This window comes from Cucumis melo, chromosome 7 (assembly GCF_025177605.1).
Source record: "Cucumis melo cultivar AY chromosome 7, USDA_Cmelo_AY_1.0, whole genome shotgun sequence".
Lineage (NCBI taxonomy): Eukaryota > Viridiplantae > Streptophyta > Magnoliopsida > Cucurbitales > Cucurbitaceae > Cucumis > Cucumis melo.
In genome coordinates this window covers 1,098,348-1,119,154 of record NC_066863.1, presented here as the reverse complement: position 1 = coordinate 1,119,154, position 20,807 = coordinate 1,098,348, and the positions used below count along the sequence as shown (strand labels likewise).

Genomic DNA, 20,807 nt, shown 5'->3' with positions numbered 1-20,807 from the left:
TCTATAATATATTATCGATACTTTTAAGTAAAATTGAGGTATGATTATATTCTACTCCATCCCATTCCCTGTTTGGAGGGTCAAGGTTAGAAATCCGATTTTGATCCTTGCGGAAGAAAATTTCTCTTTTATTTTTAATTAAAATGAAATAAAATTGGCTATTTATATTGAAATTTAATGTTTTATATAAATAGTAATAATTATTGTTTTCTTTTACTTAAATGATTAATTAAAAAATACCTTAGAATTTTATTATAAATTTAATACACAATTAAAAGCTATTATATTAGCTGCGTATGATGTACTTATAACATTAGTGTGTATAACTCAATAATCCCAACTTCTTTTGGTGTGAAACCTATGAGATTCAGTAATTTTGGCCAACACTCATTTTCTATGGTTATTTCGAAATAATGCTCGGATATCATTGATACATTTATCTATTTGAGATAGAGATCTCCAACAATCGAACCTACCATCCAACTTAAGTTGTGTTGCAGGACTCACTTCCAGATCACCTTGACTTGCTTCTATCGTGAATGAGAAAGTCATAGCTAAAAGAAAAATAAGAACAAAGAATTTTGTAAGGTGAATCATTTTCACTCGTCCACAATTAGCAATCCAATTAAATCCTCGGTTTGACCCGTACAGAGTAAAAGCAGGGATTATCCGGCCCGAATAAGTCTACAAAACAAAATTGGATCTAAATCTAAATTTCCCTCCTTTTCCTTTGCGCCATTACTTCAAAATTCTATGTTCCAAAACCCTCTCTTCTTCGAGTTCTTCCACCTTCCCTTTGCCCACAATTCAATTTCATCTTCACTGATTCTTGTTGCTCCGCCCTCATGCCCCTCACCAACGACGCCGCCCACTGCCGTCACCACTCATCTCAATTCCAAATACCTACTAACATCGGCGATGAAGACGATTTTCTTCCTTCTACCCAGACACTCCTCTCCACGCGGTCGCAAAAACCCCTCGCGACCTCCGACTTATCCCTCCACATTCCCACTATCAAGAGGCCGAGGCGTTCTACTCCGATGGCCACCGGTAAGGAAAATGTTCCCTCTATAACACATCGCGACGTTGGATTTAAGCGCCAAAAAAATGGCGCTGTTGCTTTGGATGATGGTGAGGTATTCGGAGCTTCGGATATTGATTTGGGTTGTAGTTTGGATTTGATACAGCCGAGCATTGTTGGCTGCAGTTACGAAACTCATGATGTAAACTCGGGAGAGGAGATAGTTGATGGGGATGATGATTTTTCTGGTGCGACCGATGAATGTAAAGGGTCGAAGGAAAAGGGGGGCTACCTGGTCAATTCGATTGAATCTAGGTTAGTGAATTCGAGAGTAGATTGTGATGTTGGGGTCAGTGGCAGTGGAGATGACAAGGTGAGCGGTGATGGTTTTGAGTCGGATACAGAGCTAGACTTGTTGCTCAATCTGCATTCAGAACTGGATGAGGAAGATGGTATTAATGGAGAGGGATTTGGAATAGAGGCAACAGATTTTCTGGTGGATGAAGAAGGTTTGATTCAATGTCCTCTTTGTGGGGTTGATATTTCTGATCTTAGTGACGAGCAACGTCTTGTTCATACCAATGATTGTATTGACAAAGTGGACGCCCAAGCTCAAAATGTGAGTCCAAATAACTTATTCACTTTACAAAACTGAACTTTTTCTTTTCTCTTTATAATTTTGAAGTAAATGCAATTGGGCGTCTATATGTAATCGTATATTGAATGTCATGCTTCTACCCGCGTTATAGATTTCTTCTTGCTTCAGCATTTCCCTGTTGTTTATCTATCTGTTTGCTACTAGTGTGAACTTCTGATATGGAGTTGAAAATTTCAGCTTAAATGTTGAGATACTCGTCACTTAGGCTTCTTAATTGGAAATTGATTACACTACGAGTTATCATATATTCATGTCATGATAATTTTGAATCTTAAATTTCTCTTGCAGGCTGCTCTCACCCATGATAAAAAGCAAACTTCAGGTTCTCGACAGTCTGATAATAATTCCAAATTTTCAACTGTTCTCAAATGGTTGCATGATCTTGATTTATCGAAATATGAAGACCTTTTTGTTAGGGAGGAGATCGATTGGGACACGTTACAGTGGTTGACAGATGAGGTGTGCTTCTTCAAGTTAATTGTATGAATTATTTTCCCTGAGATGTTCTGCATGGTTAAATTTAACTATTGTAATAAGCAGCTAATTGCTACTTTATAACGGTCATTCACTCATTATTAGAAATTAATCCATGCTAAAGTTCATCTACATATCAAAAGAAAGCTTACGAATTTATCAAATAGTGTTATACAACTAGACATCATTATTTTAACAATACTAACGGATGAACTATTTTTTGTCCAAGCAAAAGATTTTCTGATGTTATTTCTACGGAGAGCGATAACCACATGATTACAATATATTAGTTTTTTTTTTTCAAAACATAATTTAGCGCGAGTGCATGAACGGCCTCACTCAAGATAAGGAAGACATCTATGATAGTTTCTTTGATCATATTTTTTTCCTTATGATGTCCGAGTGTAAATGCACTATTTTTTTTTTCTCTCACCTCTCTTTTGACCAGAAATATTTTGTAACTCCTTTGATTTTGTGAACTTCTGAAATTCATTTCTTAAAATAAAACATGTTTTCCTTTCTTTCTTGTAGTTAAAACTAATTTTTCATCCATTAGTTTCTTTTTTGGTGTGAATTTTCTCCTATTCACCCTATCAATCTTTCTGTTTTGATGCTGATTTTTGCAAATGTCTACTTTGAAGGATCTCAATAATATGGGTATTACTGCACTTGGCCCCCGAAGGAAGATCACACATGCTCTCTCTGAACTCAGAAAAGAATCTTCTACGGTTGAAACTTCCACGAATTCACTTGCCTCTTCTAGTACTGGGCAACAGAGTAACAATGGTTCAGATGGGCGTGAAGGATCAACCAATGGAACTAATAAAACACCTCCGAATAAGTTGATCACAGATTATTTCCCAGGCTTTGCCACTAATAAAAATAATCCATGCGGCATCTCTAGTGGTCAGAAGGATGTGGGGAAAAAAATACCCGGTTCTCTTAACAAAGGTAAAACTGCAAAAAGAAATGTAAGAAATGGAAAGCTTGGGAATGTTCCAGTCTGGAGTTGTATACCAGGGACGCCATTTAGAGTGGTGAGTTATTTTAATTTGATGAACAGTTGTTTGTTGTCCGTTAATGCTTTATTTGTTTATATGTATATTTTTTGATATAGGAATTGGTTATATTAGATTAACATGGGCGTTTGGTTGAGAAGGAAAATAAAGTCTTCTTTTATGGAGATCGTCTTCATTCCTGTTTAATACATGATATTACTACATGTTAAAAAGAATGGTTATATATGAACATTCCACTGTTAAGTGCTGCATGTTGTTATATTTGCAGGATGCTTTTCGACATCTTAGAGGAGATTGTTTCCATTGGTTTCTTACCCACTTTCATATGGATCGTAAGTTAAGATTACTCCTCTCTATTTTTCACTGTTGCATTTTAGTCTGAAGGCGAGTCAGAAGAAAAGGAAATTTGGTGAAGAAATCTTACTCAATCGGTATTTCCCTTCATAGTTTAGTATGAGGATGTGTGTGAAACATATTTGAACTTTTCCATGATACTCTTTAAAAAAATAAGAACCTTAAATTTTATGTAGCACATAATCGTAGTGTTTACTGAAGTTTAAGAAGTGCCATTCCTTGAATTACAAAAATTTTCTTTCTCCAAACTTAATTTTAGCTAAACTTACATTTAAGAAGTAGAAATTAGATTTTTTAAATAACATTTATTTTTCTGTTTCTTTCCTTTCTATTGTTATGTACATGGTAAAAATATGAAGCATGGAAACTTTATTTTGAGTTGTGTATCTATGCCCCATAGCCGCTTCACATTGTACATTCTATAATATGCCTGGTGTATTTGTGAGCTAAGCATGATGCTTTTACAGTTTTACCCCATTCGATTTTATCTAGTATTTCTATTCATAATTTTGATTTGTTGCACATGTTAAATATCTGTAGTCATGTTATCGTTAGGTGTTCACATTGTAAAAGATGTAGAGAAGAACAAGGGCTTGCTTTCTCGAGTACAATGAACTTTTGTTAATTTTTTATTTTTGTTAATGAATATCTTTGATAAGGCGTTAATTTGTTTTTATCTCTTCATTATCTATGAGATATGTTACTAACTTACTATGCCTATGTAACGACCCGACTCTTTATGCTGAATCGAAGTGGTTACTAAATCTAGGATCAGTGTTTAAGTCATAAAATCTGGTGTAAATAAATGCAAAGAAATCTAGCAAATTTATTTATGAAAGATAGTTAAAGTAACATGTAGAAATACGAGTTAAGTTTAAAATCCCTAAGCGGGCCCTATCTACATAAAGATGGTAAATAATGAAAGTACTCGAACTCAAGTGCGAAAATCTGAAATAAAGGTAAGCGGAAGCGGTAGCCCCTATGGCCCTTCACGGTCTCACTTCGAATCGCTCGCCGGTTTGCCCTTGCCCTTACCTCGTCCTCTACCTGAAAACATGAAATGAAGAGAATGAGTATAAAAATACTCAGTAAGGGACCCACTACTAGTCCCACTAGGTGCCTGTTAACATTCCTATCGAGTCCTGAAACTAGTACCCAAACTCTGGCACGCTCCCGAACACGTGCAACATGCGCCCCGTAGGGACATAACTCTGGTCTTCGGTGTCCAGGGGACACTTAGGACCGTCGGGATGCGAGGACCCCGTCGAGTCGCTCGAGTCATATCTATAGTCATGCTGGACTGGCGCCCCGTCGAGCCTAACAGTCCTAAATAGGTGGTGATCCCGAAGGACACCCATGCAGGTACGACTCAGATAGGAGAAGTTAACAGATACCCCAATCCCAACATACATATGCATACGTCATCAAATTATCATCAGAAAATAACCACCATCTCATCCCCCACTACAGCTATCATCAAACAGTCACTAATAGTCCTCATTATACAGTCACCTACGTCATAAGTCCATCAGTCTTATCATACAGTCACATACATCATAAGTCCATCAGTCCTATCATACAGTCACATACATCATAAGTCCATCAGTCTTACCATACAGTCACATACATCATAAGTCCATCAGTCTTATCATACAGTCACATATGGTTCGAGGGTTCTCATTACTATAATATTATGCCAAAGTATGGCCATGTCATTCGTCAGATCATGATAAAATATTATCATACATCGTAAGCCCAACCATCATCGTATGTCACTGAAGGAACATGCAACATCAAATTCTCACATGGGGCTAGTAGTAGAAATCTCTTACCTCGAGATGTTGCTAGATGAGTTCCTACTGAGGAAGTCCTAAGCTGCAGCAGCTATTTGGTCCAATTTGCTTCTTGAGGAAAGTAATTAAATTAATTAAATTTCCAAATTAACTCATTTAATTACTGGGCAGGCTAGGGAATTTGGAAATTACCAAAAATTTAGGTGGAAGGAGCCAAAACAGGCTTGGCGGCTCGACTGGAAGGAGACAGGACCGGCTCGGCTTGGCGTAGGCGCGGCTCGGCTCGGTACAGGGACTTCGCGTGCGGCTCGGCTTGCTACAGGGAGGGGGCGCGGCTCGGCTACGCGGAACGCACGGCGCGGCGCGGCTGCACGCGGGGAGAGCTGGGCACGTGTGGCGCGGACGCGGGTTTCGGTTTCGGGCGCGCGGGCGGTTCCGGGTTCGGACGCGCGGGTGGTGGCTCCGGGTTCGGTTTCGTCCGTCGGCTGGAGGCAGGCGCGTTCGCGGCTTCGGTGCGGCTCGGGTGTAGGCGCGTTCGCGGCTCCGATTTGCAGACGCGTTCGGCTGGCGACGCGGCTTCGACGTGGAGATGGATCTCGGCGACGAGTTTCGGCTGATCTGCCTCGGATCGAAGCGGCGCGAGGGGTGGCTTCGGCTTCCAGTCGTCTTGCAGACGCGTGAATGGACGGCTTCGACTCGGCTTCGGCGTGCGAGGAAGCTTGGACGAATTCTGGCGCGGCTGTGCGTGTGGCGTGGGTAGGCGGCTAGGGTTTCGCGACGGCGGCGGCGGCGGTGGCTCGCGGCGGCGGCGGCGGCGCGGCTAGGGTTTTCTTCTCTCCCTCTTCTCTTTTCTTTTCCTTTTCTTTTCCTTTTCTTTTCCTATTTATAAAATAATTTCCCTCTTTTCTCTTCTTTGATTAATTCCAAGTTTCACCCTTCTCTCTCTAAAATTTCACCCAATTTCTCAACAAATCCCTCCTTTCCCTCAACTTTTAAATACGTATAAAAATCTTAAATACCAAGATAATTTCATTTGGAGTTTACTTAATACTTTAAAAAAAGAAAAATCCAAATCTTAATGATATAAGTTCCATTATTTAATTATAAATAAATAAATAAAATAAAAAAATACTAAGAAAAATGGATACAAGATCATTGGGGCGTTACATACTTCCCCCCTTAGAAAGCTTTCGTCCTCGAAAGCTCTAATCCTCGAACATTTCTGGGTACTGGGCCTTTATGTCCTCTTCTCTCTCCCACGTGGCCTCTTCAACTCCATGGTTCTGCCAGAGGACTTTGACTAGTGGAATATCTCGACTACGAAGCTTCTTGACCTCTCTTGCCAAGATCTCGACAGGCTGCTCCTCGTAGCTCAAGTTCTCACTGACCTGTAGGGGCTCGAAGTCCACGATGTGCGTCGGGTCTGCGACATACCTCCTCAACATGGAGACATGGAATACGTCATGCACTGCTGAGAGGGATGGGGGCAAGGCCAAACGATAAGCCACAGGGCCAATCCGTTCCAGTATCTCAAATGGCCCCACGAAACGTGGACTCAACTTCCCCTTCTTCTCGAACCTCAGAACGCCCTTCATCGGTGCTACCTTCAAAAAGACCATATCTCCCACTTCAAACTCGAGGTCCTTACGTCGTACATCAGCGTAACTCTTCTGTCTGCTTTGTGCGGTCAGCATACGAGCTCGGATCTTCTGTATGGCTGCATTGGTAGTCTGCACTAACTCGGGGCCTAGCATCCTCTGCTCTCCAACCTCGCCCCAGCAGACAGGGGATCTACAGCACTTGCCATACAGAGCCTCAAACGGAGCCATACCAATGGTAGCCTGGTAACTGTTATTATAGGCGAACTCCATTAGATGCAGGTGGGAGTCCCAACTTCCTGAAAACTCTAGCACACAGGCCCGCAGCATATCCTCCAAAATCTGGTTCAGTCTCTCTGTCTGACCATCAGCCTGAGGGTGGAATGCCGTGCTGAAGTCCAGCCTCGTACCTAATGCAAGTTGGAGCCCTTGCCAAAATTTCGAAGTGAAACGGGCATCCCTGTCTGAAACGATGGATACTGGTACTCCGTGCAGTCTTACTATTTCCGTCATGTATAACTGCCCCCACTTGCTGGCAGTGTACGTGGATTTCCCTGGCACGAAGTGGGCTGTCTTCGTGAGTCTGTCGACCACAACCCAGATCACCGTGTAGCCCTTCATGGTCTTGGGCAGTCCCGTGATAAAGTCCATCGACACACTCTCCCACTTCCACCCTGGCACACTCAAGGGTTGCAACAACCCTGCTGGATGCTGCCTAGGTGCCTTCACCTGCTGGCACACCAAGCACCTACTGACGAACTCTGCTACATCCCTCTTCATGCCCCTCCACCAATAGACACTCCTTAAGTCCTGGTACATCTTCGTACTCCCAGGGTGCATGGTAAACGGGGAACTGTGAGCCTCAGTCAAAAGCTCTGTCTTAACTGCGCTGTCTTCCGGCACACACAGGCGTCCCTCAAACATAAGGCCATCATCAGAGGATATAGAGAACTCTTCACCTTGCTCCGTCTCTACCATACGACGTTTCTCTGCCAAGTAAGGATCACTCAGCTGAGCAGCAATGATCTTTTGCCTCAAGGTTGGCTGAACTGTCAACTGAGCCAACTGTGCGGCAACCTCACCTACTGAGACTGCAATCTCGGCTCTCTCCAAATCCCTGAGTAAGGGGGTCTGCTTCGTGATTAGCGCTGCTGAATGTGCAACCTTCCTACTCAGCGCGTCAGCCACTACATTTGCTTTACCTGGATGGTACAGGATCTCGCAGTCGTAGTCCTTCACCAACTCGAGCCACCTCCTCTGCCTCATGTTCAACTCCTTCTGAGTGAAGAAATACTTCAGGCTCTTGTGGTCGGTGTAAATCTGAATCTTCTCACCGTACAGATAGTGCCTCCATATCTTCAGTGCAAAGACTACAGCTGCCAACTCCAAGTCGTGGGTAGGGTAGTTCCGCTCATGATTCTTCAACTGGCGTGAGGCATACGCAACTACCTTACCTTGCTGCATCAGGACACCTCCCAGTCCTTTCTTAGAGGCATCACTATAGATCACAAAACTTCCCGACCCATCAGGCACTGTCAGGACTGGTGCCGTCACTAGCTTCTGCTTAAGCTCTTGGAAACTACTCTCACATGCTGGGCTCCAGACAAAAGGGGTTCCCTTCCTGGTCAACTGGGTCAATGGGCTGGCTATGCGTGAGAAGTCTTCTACAAACCTCCTGTAGTATCCTGCCAGACCCAGAAAACTGCGAATCTCACTGACTGTAGACGGTCGAGGCCAGTTGGTCACCGCTTCGACCTTAGCTGGGTCCACCGAGACTCCCTCACTGGAAACCACGTGCCCTAAAAATGTCACCTTCTTTAACCAGAACTCACACTTGGAGAACTTGGCGTATAGCTTATGAGCTCGAAGGGTCTCCAAGACTTGGTGCAAGTGCTCTTCGTGTTCGGCCTCAGTCTTGGAATAGATCAAGATATCGTCGATGAAGACTATGACGAATTGGTCTAGAAAGTCCTTAAACACCCTGTTCATCAAATCCATGAACACTGCAGGGGCATTAGTTAAACCAAAGGACATCACTATGAATTCGTAGTGTCCGTACCTCGAACGAAAGGCCGTCTTGGGAATATCACCGTCCCTAATCCTCAACTGGTGATAGCCTGATCGCAGGTCGATCTTGGAAAAGACGGTGGCCCCCTGTAACTGGTCGAACAGGTCCTCGATTCTGGGTAAGGGGTAGCGGTTCTTAACTGTCACCTTGTTCAATTCTCGGTAGTCAATGCAAAGGCGCATCGACCCATCCTTCTTCTTCACGAACAACACTGGGGCTCCCCAAGGTGATACACTGGGCCGGATAAAGCCCTTGTCCAACAGCTCCTGTAACTGGACTTTCAACTCCTTTAACTCGGCTGGGGCCATTCTGTAAGGAGCTCTAGAGATAGGGGCGGTGCCGGGCTCTAACTCAATGGCGAAGTCTACCTCCCTGGGAGGCGGAAGTCCTGGGAGTTCGTCGGGGAAAACGTCAGGGTACTCCCTTACTACTGGTTCGGAAGATAGGGAAACTTCTGGTTCTGCCATATCTACTACGTTCGCCAAGATACCCCAAGTACCCTGGCTAAGTAGCTTACTCGCCTTCATTGCTGAGATGACCTTGGGTATACCTACCATGCCTGCTCCTCTAAACTTAAACTTATCCCCGGAAGGAGGGTTAAAGACTACTTCCTTATTAAAACAGTCTATGGTTGCATGGTTAGTTGACAACCAATCCATGCCTAAAATTACATCGAAATCTTGCATATCTAGCACCAGTAAAGTTACATTCAAGGTATGGTTTGCTATTTCTACCCAACATGCCCTTATTTTTTCCTTAGACAAAAGGACCTCTCCAGAAGGAGTAGAGACAGACAAGGCACTACCCAACGGTTCTACTGCTAAACCCGCATGCTTGACAAAAATAGAGGATATAAATGAATGCGATGACCCCGAGTCAAATAGTACCAAAGCATAATGCCCCAAGATTGGGAGCGTACCTGTCACCACCGTACTAGCTCGCTCGGCCTCCTGCCGGTTCGTGGCAAAGACTCTCCCTTGCTGGGGAGCAGAAGGCTGACGTGGCGTCGTCTCTAAGGGTTTCCGAGGACACGCATCAGCGGTGTGCCCCGGCTGCCTGCACCTGAAGCAGACTCCACTCCCAGCTAAACATTGTCCTCCATGGACCTTCCCACAGGTAGTACAAGTGGGTAGCTCTCTCAAAGTTCTCCCAGCTGCTGCCAGCTCCCGACGGTGTCTCTGGAAGACACCTCCTGACCTCGGAGTCCGCTGTGGTATTACGTCGGGCTGCGCCTCCGCCTTCCTCTTCTGTCCCGAGGCTGACCCTGTGCCGACAACCTTAGATTGATCAGCTCTCTCATGCAGGCTCAGATCCAGTGCTATGCGTAGAGCATCCGCATGAGTGGTTGGTCGAAGAGCTCGTACAAAACCCTGGAGGTCTAACCTGAGGCCATTAACAAATCTCTCAGTCCTGGCGGCCTCATCCCTTACCACATCAGGGGCAAAACGGGACAACAGGTCGAACTCGGCATCATACTGTTCCACGCTCAGTTTGCCTTGCTCCAAGTTTAGGAACTCTTGGAGCTTGGCGTGCTTCACGTTGGCAGAGAAGAACTTAGCATAAAAGCTCTCCCTGAATTGCTCCCATGTGATCTTACTGGCATCTCCTCCCAGCGCCCTCTCAGCAGTCTCCCACCAGGCAGTCCCCCTATCCTCCAAACAGAAAGCTGCACACTGCACCTTCTGGTCTTCTGGGCACTTCATGTACCTGAAGATCGTCTCTATGGATGTCAACCACAGCTGGGCTCTAAAGGGGTTGTCCAAGGATCCGTCGAAAGTCTTCGGGTTGTACTTCCTAAAATCCCTCAAGTGCTTGGCCTCAGCTGACAGTTGTACTGGCACCGGCTGAGCTTCCACCGGGGCTGGAGGGATGACGGGCTGGTCCTGAACAGGGGCTGGAGGGACTACAGGCTGGTCCTGAACAGGGGCGGCCTGGTTCTGCTGAGCGGCGAGGAACGGCGCTAGAGCAGCTTGCAGCATGGCCTGGTAACGCTGCTCCATTGCGGCGAGATCCGCCTGAGTGACCGGTGCATTAGGGTTGACTGGTACGTCGGGGTTGACTGGCGGCGCGGCAGGTTGCTCCGCCGGTTGGCCACGACCGGCTCCTCTGCCTCCCCTGCCACCTCCTCGACGTGCACCTCTACGTGGCGGCATTCTTCCTAAAATTCACCAACAAATTTTTCACCACTAGAGCTCAATATTCTCTCTCTAAGTCTAATCTAATCAGGCAACATTACAATCTTAATATTTGTAAAGCTTTAGGCATACCTGGCGAGTGACGAAGGACCGTATAGCCATAGGGTGAGGTAAAATCAAAACAAAATGACTTACATCATAAGTCAGTCTACAGGACCTAAAACACTGCGCTCTGATACCAACTGTAACGACCCGACTCTTTATGCTGAATCGAAGTGGTTACTAAATCTAGGATCAGTGTTTAAGTCATAAAATCTGGTGTAAATAAATGCAAAGAAATCTAGCAAATTTATTTATGAAAGATAGTTAAAGTAACATGTAGAAATACGAGTTAAGTTTAAAATCCCTAAGCGGGCCCTATCTACATAAAGATGGTAAATAATGAAAGTACTCGAACTCAAGTGCGAAAATCTGAAATAAAGGTAAGCGGAAGCGGTAGCCCCTATGGCCCTTCACGGTCTCACTTCGAATCGCTCGCCGGTTTGCCCTTGCCCTTACCTCGTCCTCTACCTGAAAACATGAAATGAAGAGAATGAGTATAAAAATACTCAGTAAGGGACCCACTACTAGTCCCACTAGGTGCCTGTTAACATTCCTATCGAGTCCTGAAACTAGTACCCAAACTCTGGCACGCTCCCGAACACGTGCAACATGCGCCCCGTAGGGACATAACTCTGGTCTTCGGTGTCCAGGGGACACTTAGGACCGTCGGGATGCGAGGACCCCGTCGAGTCGCTCGAGTCATATCTATAGTCATGCTGGACTGGCGCCCCGTCGAGCCTAACAGTCCTAAATAGGTGGTGATCCCGAAGGACACCCATGCAGGTACGACTCAGATAGGAGAAGTTAACAGATACCCCAATCCCAACATACATATGCATACGTCATCAAATTATCATCAGAAAATAACCACCATCTCATCCCCCACTACAGCTATCATCAAACAGTCACTAATAGTCCTCATTATACAGTCACCTACGTCATAAGTCCATCAGTCTTATCATACAGTCACATACATCATAAGTCCATCAGTCCTATCATACAGTCACATACATCATAAGTCCATCAGTCTTACCATACAGTCACATACATCATAAGTCCATCAGTCTTATCATACAGTCACATATGGTTCGAGGGTTCTCATTACTATAATATTATGCCAAAGTATGGCCATGTCATTCGTCAGATCATGATAAAATATTATCATACATCGTAAGCCCAACCATCATCGTATGTCACTGAAGGAACATGCAACATCAAATTCTCACATGGGGCTAGTAGTAGAAATCTCTTACCTCGAGATGTTGCTAGATGAGTTCCTACTGAGGAAGTCCTAAGCTGCAGCAGCTATTTGGTCCAATTTGCTTCTTGAGGAAAGTAATTAAATTAATTAAATTTCCAAATTAACTCATTTAATTACTGGGCAGGCTAGGGAATTTGGAAATTACCAAAAATTTAGGTGGAAGGAGCCAAAACAGGCTTGGCGGCTCGACTGGAAGGAGACAGGACCGGCTCGGCTTGGCGTAGGCGCGGCTCGGCTCGGTACAGGGACTTCGCGTGCGGCTCGGCTTGCTACAGGGAGGGGGCGCGGCTCGGCTACGCGGAACGCACGGCGCGGCGCGGCTGCACGCGGGGAGAGCTGGGCACGTGTGGCGCGGACGCGGGTTTCGGTTTCGGGCGCGCGGGCGGTTCCGGGTTCGGACGCGCGGGTGGTGGCTCCGGGTTCGGTTTCGTCCGTCGGCTGGAGGCAGGCGCGTTCGCGGCTTCGGTGCGGCTCGGGTGTAGGCGCGTTCGCGGCTCCGATTTGCAGACGCGTTCGGCTGGCGACGCGGCTTCGACGTGGAGATGGATCTCGGCGACGAGTTTCGGCTGATCTGCCTCGGATCGAAGCGGCGCGAGGGGTGGCTTCGGCTTCCAGTCGTCTTGCAGACGCGTGAATGGACGGCTTCGACTCGGCTTCGGCGTGCGAGGAAGCTTGGACGAATTCTGGCGCGGCTGTGCGTGTGGCGTGGGTAGGCGGCTAGGGTTTCGCGACGGCGGCGGCGGCGGTGGCTCGCGGCGGCGGCGGCGGCGCGGCTAGGGTTTTCTTCTCTCCCTCTTCTCTTTTCTTTTCCTTTTCTTTTCCTTTTCTTTTCCTATTTATAAAATAATTTCCCTCTTTTCTCTTCTTTGATTAATTCCAAGTTTCACCCTTCTCTCTCTAAAATTTCACCCAATTTCTCAACAAATCCCTCCTTTCCCTCAACTTTTAAATACGTATAAAAATCTTAAATACCAAGATAATTTCATTTGGAGTTTACTTAATACTTTAAAAAAAGAAAAATCCAAATCTTAATGATATAAGTTCCATTATTTAATTATAAATAAATAAATAAAATAAAAAAATACTAAGAAAAATGGATACAAGATCATTGGGGCGTTACAGCCTATACATTCACTATATTTCTAACTTTTGATAAATTTGATTCTTTTACTATGCGAGAATGATATTAGCTTCTTAAAATTGGTTGTCATGTGGCTGTTTATTCTATCCATGTTGAGTATTATTCATGTGTCTCACTGCAATACATTAATGAGATTTTCTCGTTAGATCTTTATATTTCTGATCAGATATTGTTAATTGATTCCTTAATGTTTCCAAAAACTTTGAGATGGTTATTTTCATTTAAAGCTGCAAGTCTTATTGTGTAAAGACTAAAGAGATACACGATGATTGATTTTTTCTGACAGAAACCTATTCTTTACGCAGATTATCAAGGTTTGACGAAGTCATTTTGTCATGGAATGATTTATTGTTCACCTATAACAGCAAAGCTAGTAAACATGAAGATTGGAATTCCATGGGAAAGGTTACAAGTTTTACCTCTCGACCAAAAGATAAACATTGCGGGAGTAGATGTAACCTGTTTTGATGCTAATCATTGCCCTGGTTCAATAATCATACTCTTTGAACCACCCAATGGTAAGGTGTGGTCCAAATTAGCTTTCTTTATTCTAGTCATTATCATTCTAATTTCTAATCACTCACCATCCCTTTTCATATTCTAATTGGCGAACAACATTTCTTCTCGTCATGCAGGCTGTTTTACATACGGGGGATTTCCGATTTTGTGAGCAAATGGGAAGCTTGTCGGTTTTTCAAACATGTCGTATCCATACCCTGATCCTTGATACCACTTATTGTGATCCACAGGTAACTCTATTATTGAGGAATGAGGATTGGGTATATCACTTTGCTTATTTATATTTACTTAGCATGTCTTCTCAAAAGAAATATTAGCTTCGGTATGCTCAGAATTAATGTTTGAGGCAAAACTATGTCTTGAATTCAAAGTCATTAACTGAAGATGTAGTGCGAGTTCATAAAGTTAACATGTTTATGGTCATTGCTTTGACCTTTGAGTAAATGGAGAATATCCTATAGTAAATGCCAAATAACTTTTGACATAATTGCTCAATTATATTCCCATTCTTAAATCTATATGGACTCGAATGTTGTTAAATTCCCATTCCTCGTACTTCTGTCAATGTTCCCAGAGTTCATCACGGGCATACAAGTATAGTGCTGCTTTTCATTTCTTACGATTATGATTATCATTTAATTCTCTTTCATCGATTACTTGCTGCAGTATGATTTTCCAAAGCAGGAGACCGTTATACAATTTGTAATTGATGCCATTCAAGCTGAAGCTTTCAACCCTAAAACTCTTTTCCTGATTGGATGTTATACAATCGGTAAAATTTGGATTTAAATTTCAGTCTTAGCTTTTACTTCGTTTTCCAACTACATGTTGTCTATATATTTTTTTTCCTTCTCTTTGTTGGTCATGGGATATACTCTTATCATTATGCTTTGCCTTGTTTCTAAAAAGATTGCACGGACTGCTAAATGTCTTCAGTTATTCCTAACAGGGAAGGAACGGCTTTTTCTGGAAGTTGCTCGTGTCCTGCGCAAGAAGGTCTATGTAACTGCGTCAAAGTTAAGGATTTTGAAATGCTTGGGGTTCTCAGCGGAGGACATGAAGTGGTTTACAGTGAATGAGCGGGAAAGCCACATACATGTTGTACCTTTGTGGACACTTGCAAGCTTCAAACGACTGAAGCATGTATCGACTCAATATGCAGTGAGTAGTGCAATTTAATCCTCATTTTACTTGGATTTATAACGTCCTGATTTGCATGTTTCAAATGATTGCAACTCACTTACCTATTTGCTTGCACGTAATTACTAATGAGGTTTTGACCATCTTTATTATACAGGATTTGCCGTCTTGACGTATTTTGATTTCTAGATGTGTGTTTTTTCTTAAATCAGTTATTACTTGTCACACATTATGGATTGTTTGTAGAAACAATGGGTGATTTGTTACCCAAAAAATTGAGTTGCTAACTCGACTCATTCTTTAGTTCAAATAGTACATGGGCTCCACGACTAAAAGATATCTAGTTCATGCCATATTAACTCCTTGCACCATAGACTCCATGACTAAACAATTGTTCAGGCTCAACAGCACTCCTTACTTCAATTCGAAGAGTTAAAAAAGGGTTTAATTCATGCATTTCTCGATCACCAAACTCTTGATGTTAGTAGAAAATGTCTGACAAAAATTGTTGAAAATGTACAAACCTATTAAAATAATCGTACAACTAATGTAAATTTTATCCAACTACTTTTTGTTCTTTTCACTCTGGTTGTCTCAGCATGTCTCAATATTTTTCACATGATTCTGAATTCAGAACAGTTCAAGGATGCACTGAATTTCACTTTAGTTTCTTCTGAAGTTGGAAGACATTAGATTGGTTGATTTTATTGTATCCAGGATCGATTCAGTCTTATAGTTGCTTTCTCTCCAACCGGCTGGGCGCTTTCAAAAGGAAAGAAGAAATCCCCTGGGAGAAGGTGGCAGCAAGGTACAATTATAAGGTAATTTTCTAGAACTTGTTTTTAGATATGATGGAAGGTGTTTTTCAGCATGCTTCACACAATAAATTTTTTGGATCTATTCGTTATTTGAGCTAGTTAATTTGATTAGTTCCGAGAATAGCCAAGTTTTTTGTACAAACTTATAACATGAACTACTTACTAAATATTAGGTTTGTTTATGTTGTTTTTAGAATCTCCAATATTTGAATCACATAATTTGGAAATAGTTTTTGAAAACAGAATTTATATTTGGCTAGTGAATTTGAAAAAACATAAAACAAAACTCATATTGCCTACCAAATATAAAACAAAATCAAAGTAAACAATAATTAGAAGCACTATGAGTTTCCATTTTCACTCCACTATCCAGTTCTTAAAGGTTCTGACATTGAACTTTAATGAGTTTGCATATTTATATCTAAACCATCAAACAAGAGTGTTCTGTTTGCTAGGGTAATAAAAAATTTCATTTATATACAGATATGAAGTGCCATATAGTGAGCATAGCAGCTTCTCAGAACTCAAGGATTTTGTAAAGCTCGTATCTCCAGTAAACATAATACCAAGTGTGAATAATCATGGACCTGACTCGGCCCGTGCCATGACCTCGCTATTGTCATCTTGATTCGCGGACCACACTCCTACTTGATGGGTACGATAAAACTCTTTTGGCTCTTGCTCTATCAAATCTGCAGATTTCACCCATTTTATATAATCGTCTTATATTATTATTAGTAAACTACTTGTATTGCTTAACCATGCCAATATTGTTGGGTCCTAGTGGTCGTAATTGTATCTGAAATGCATCCAAAGGTCACTAATGTCTTGATTTGAGGTATGTCTAGATCGACTCGTATATTTATTTATATATAGTAGTTTAGAACCCTAGAAAAGAAAAAGAGAAAAGAGGAAATCAATTACTTCTGATGTACTTTGAATATTCTGTGTCACAATGAAAATTATAAATGCTCTATAATGTAATCATGTATTGTATTCATTTTTCATTTGATCTAATTTTTGGCATCTCTTGGTTTATTATATTGTTTACAAGTTAGTATATTGATGGACTTTATAGAAGCTTAGGGTGCTCTTTCATCTTCTTTGTTTTAATATTAGAATTTAAATTTTACATTAATTATCTATTGAGGCTGATGTGATATTATTATTATTAGACTCACAAGTGACATAAGACTTTGACTAATTGCACTGTCTGTTTGAACAAGATTGCTTATTCTTGGGTGTATTATTCTCTTGGACTAACTAAACAAAACAAGAAATCAAACGTAAGTTTTATTTGGAATATATAAACAAAACAGTCTCGATTATTTAAATCCTCGTTATAATTGAGCACATCTGAAATATATCTTTGCGTGTTCTCTTTTTAACACTCATATCAAATAGATGACTAAAATATATAAACAATTTGTGACGTGATAACATTTGATCGAACAAATTGATGGATTGTACGTGATGCATCTAAGTATTTTTTATATTATAAATCAATAGCATGGCCAATTATAATATATTTGTAAAATTTACCTTTTTAGTTTCTAAATTTTGATAAATATGTATATTTTGTTCTTAAAAAACTGTAACTTCGTCGTTTCCAAGTTTATAAGAATAAATTTATTTTGCTCCAATGTTTTGAAGATGTACTCTACTTTTACAAATTCAAAGTTTACAAAAATAAACTCATTTAATCCTTAAAAGTTTTATTTGTTTGGTTTTTATTTTTAAATAATTATACGATATTAAAATTTAAAATAATTTTAAGAGATTATATCAAAAATAGAAAAAATTGGTAAATTATTTATATTTTATAGAATAAAATTATTATGAGGATGACGTAGACATTGAGCACTAACAAATATAAAAGAATCAATACGTAGGCTAACCAAATTTCCACCCCTCACCTTTTTGTCGCTCTTCCTTTCCTTTAAAAGAAAAGCGCATAATTTCAAAATAACATAGCAAATAACGGTCCAATCAAATTCCATTCACCACATCCTAACTCTTGAATTCATACCATTTTTGGTTCTAAATTTTGGATATAAATTAATGTTTATCTTTAAACCATCCTAAAAAAAATGTGTTTGATAACATATTGACAGAGTATGTAATTTTTAAACACGTTTTATGTTAAAGTTTCTGTTCTATCTAGTCTATTAATTTTAATTAAAACTATACAATATATTGTTAGAATTTTAATTTTAGATAAAATACGTAAAAAATGTCATTAAAGGTTTAGATGTACACGACATTTTTTTAAACTTATAATTCTATATTCAAGTTAGCGTCTAAAATTTAAAATTGATATGATAGATTCTTAAACTTTCAATTTTTAGTTTCGTATCTTATATGTTATTAACCTAATTAATATATTTTTTCAATTAATTCATACGTATAAATTAAAATTTTAGGATTCTATAAGAAATAAATTCGATTTTTTATATCTTTTTATTTGAAAGAAAAACTAATTTTATAACTAAGATCAATCATCAACGTCTTTCCTTTTTTAAAATTGAATGTATCAAACACGTGTTAGATACATATTTAGAAATATATTATATGTAAATTTTAAAGTTTTACATACATATTAAACACACAATAAAAATTTTTAGACCAAATAGACACAAATGATATGTTATATAAGCTCCAATTAATTAAATTAATTATAAATTGATATACAGTCGTGAAAGCGTTCTTGAAATATTATATAAATTTAAGACATTCCCAGATAGAGTTCATACAAAACAAACAAAGTAGTCCAAATATTTTCAGATATCTACAATATATTCATACAAAACAAACATGGTAACCTATAGATGTTAGACATTTATGATCTTATATATGTATAATTTCATACATCTAATATTTTCAAAAAAGCAAACGACGTAGTTCTATTGTAATCGTTGTAATCTCTCTTCTATATTGTTTATTTTATTTAGGTGAAATTTGAACCTACATAGATAGGCAAATATATGGTTATTTTGAGTCAAGTTATGATGAAATTTGCCATAATATTATTGTTGTTGTTGTTCGTTTTTATTTTTAATTAATAATGCCATATTGCTACTATTCACATGGATCTATGTGTAATTCATAATATCTTTCAAAGTTAAGAATTGATATCATATCATGGATGATGGCTATCAACTTATAGTCTTATAGTTATATACTTTTGGACATCCTACCCCACACTACATGCCATTATTGGAGCAAAATTTTCAATACACTATATCATTGCTTATTTAATATAGTCTTACTATCAATCTACACTAACCAAAACCAAAACATAAACATTACAAACATATATTACAAGGAAATAGAATGATTACTAAATACCTAATTCTAGAAAAATAAACTCTTTTTACGATTAACAAAAGTTAAAATCTTACGTCGAATTCTATATTTTGATGCGATTTTTTCAAATGTCTAATATATTTCGACATATATACCTTCAATAGGACTTAAAACTATTTCCTATCATTTAATCATAATTAAAAGAACAAGCGAGTGACAAGTAAGATAACAACAACAATTTTGGAATAAAATAAAGTATGACATATGTATTACCTCAGGATCAAGAGGTTTCGAATCGAAATCTCTCGCATCCAATTTGTACTAAGGAAAAAAAAATCTTAAAACTTCTGGTCAGTAAACAAAAAAAAAAAAAAAAAAGGCCCACTTAATCCCATCCTACATATGAATCATACCTTTAGTATCAATCTATTGTATTAAAGAACTAAAAGTTGAATATAGAGATTAACTTACTAATCTAACCCTAAGTGAAATTTGGTTAGCCAATTAGCCAAACCATTTTATTTTTCTTTGGGTAGGCTTTTTCTTTTTCCTTTATATGTAATTTAATGGGTATAGATTTATAGAGTTAATGATTATCAAAGTTCCACAGGAAATTAGGCTCATGACAAAAATGATCTCCACCATTGTTATCAAAATCCTCCTTCTCCTCCATATTTTCTTGCACTTCAAAACTAATATTCCCATCATAAATCATTGCATTTCCACCAAACCCAAATTCCCAACCACCGTCCATCGTCATATCCCAATCCGGCCAAACGCCGCCGCCCTCAACCGTCACCAGAGCTTCATCATGATCATTTCCTACTCCCTCTTTGCCGTGTTCCTCCGCGTACTTGGCGGCAGCCGCTTGAATCTCCTGAGCGGAAAGCCGGTCTCCGCCGTCAATCTCCGGCGGACTATCAGGAAAATTAAACTTGGCTTGGGGACCACGCAGACAGAATTGAGCGGCGTCGAATGCACGCGCCGCCTTCTCGGGTTTGTCATAAGAACCCAACCAAATGCGGTCACGGCTATTGGGTAAGCGAATTTCAGAAACCCATTTGCCCCATTTTCTCCTACGTACGCCTTTGTACTTAGAAGTCTGATCGGCCGACGAGTTGTCGTTCGGTTGTTCAGTGGTGGTGGAGTTAAGACGGTCCGCCATTATTAATGGGAAAGAAAACGATCTGTCGGAACCGAGGACTATAAGGCAGTTTGGGGCGGGTTCGGAAAAATGAGAAATGAAAAGTGATAGTTAAAAATGGGAGAAGGGAGTTTGGAGTTTAAATAGGAAATGGAAAAACAGAAAAAACGAGTAGAGATTTTGAAAAGAGGGGAACTCAACGAAGAAGACGACACTGTTGAGAAAAGAAACGCGGAACGATAATTTTAAATAACCA

At 40.5% G+C, this 20,807-nt stretch overlaps 3 protein-coding genes across 3 annotated transcripts; 1 reads left to right on the top strand and 2 right to left on the bottom strand.

The window, feature by feature from the left end:
* The first annotated feature begins 715 nt into the window (after positions 1-715).
* On the top strand, positions 716-17,163 carry LOC103493711 (DNA cross-link repair protein SNM1). The gene is made up of 10 exons (XM_008454575.3): positions 716-1,640; positions 1,968-2,138; positions 2,795-3,190; positions 3,441-3,504; positions 13,930-14,147; positions 14,260-14,373; positions 14,810-14,915; positions 15,093-15,304; positions 16,001-16,104; positions 16,585-17,163. The coding sequence occupies exons 1-10, from the start codon at positions 846-848 to the stop codon at positions 16,727-16,729; spliced, it is 2,325 nt and encodes a 774-aa protein (XP_008452797.2). The 5' UTR covers positions 716-845; the 3' UTR covers positions 16,730-17,163.
* Positions 4,329-13,500, bottom strand: LOC127150324 (uncharacterized). The gene is made up of 2 exons (XM_051087831.1): positions 9,905-13,500; positions 4,329-4,573 (listed from the first exon to the last, which is right to left on the bottom strand). The coding sequence occupies exons 1-2, from the start codon at positions 11,136-11,138 to the stop codon at positions 4,524-4,526; spliced, it is 1,284 nt and encodes a 427-aa protein (XP_050943788.1). The 5' UTR covers positions 11,139-13,500; the 3' UTR covers positions 4,329-4,523.
* A 2,830-nt stretch (positions 17,164-19,993) lies between the features above and the next one.
* Positions 19,994-20,572, bottom strand: LOC103493713 (ethylene-responsive transcription factor ERF017-like). Its single transcript, XM_008454577.2, has one exon. The coding sequence runs from the start codon at positions 20,570-20,572 to the stop codon at positions 19,994-19,996; it is 579 nt and encodes a 192-aa protein (XP_008452799.2).
* Positions 20,573-20,807: the final 235 nt, after the last annotated feature.

Bases quoted from the DNA above. Each gene is read 5' to 3' on its own strand.
- LOC127150324 (XM_051087831.1), bottom strand. From the start codon at position 11,138: ATGCCGCCACGTAGAGGTGCACGTCGAGGAGGTGGCAGGGGAGGCAGA. The intron at 4,574-9,904 runs GTACGCTCCCAA...TCATGTTTTCAG, and splicing joins AGCTAGTACGGTGGTGACAG to GTAGAGGACGAGGTAAGGGC.
- LOC103493713 (XM_008454577.2), bottom strand. From the start codon at position 20,572: ATGGCGGACCGTCTTAACTCCACCACCACTGAACAACCGAACGACAAC.
- LOC103493711 (XM_008454575.3), top strand. From the start codon at position 846: ATGCCCCTCACCAACGACGCCGCCCACTGCCGTCACCACTCATCTCAA. The intron at 1,641-1,967 runs GTGAGTCCAAAT...TTTCTCTTGCAG, and splicing joins TGGACGCCCAAGCTCAAAAT to GCTGCTCTCACCCATGATAA. The intron at 16,105-16,584 runs GTAATTTTCTAG...ATTTATATACAG, and splicing joins CAGCAAGGTACAATTATAAG to ATATGAAGTGCCATATAGTG.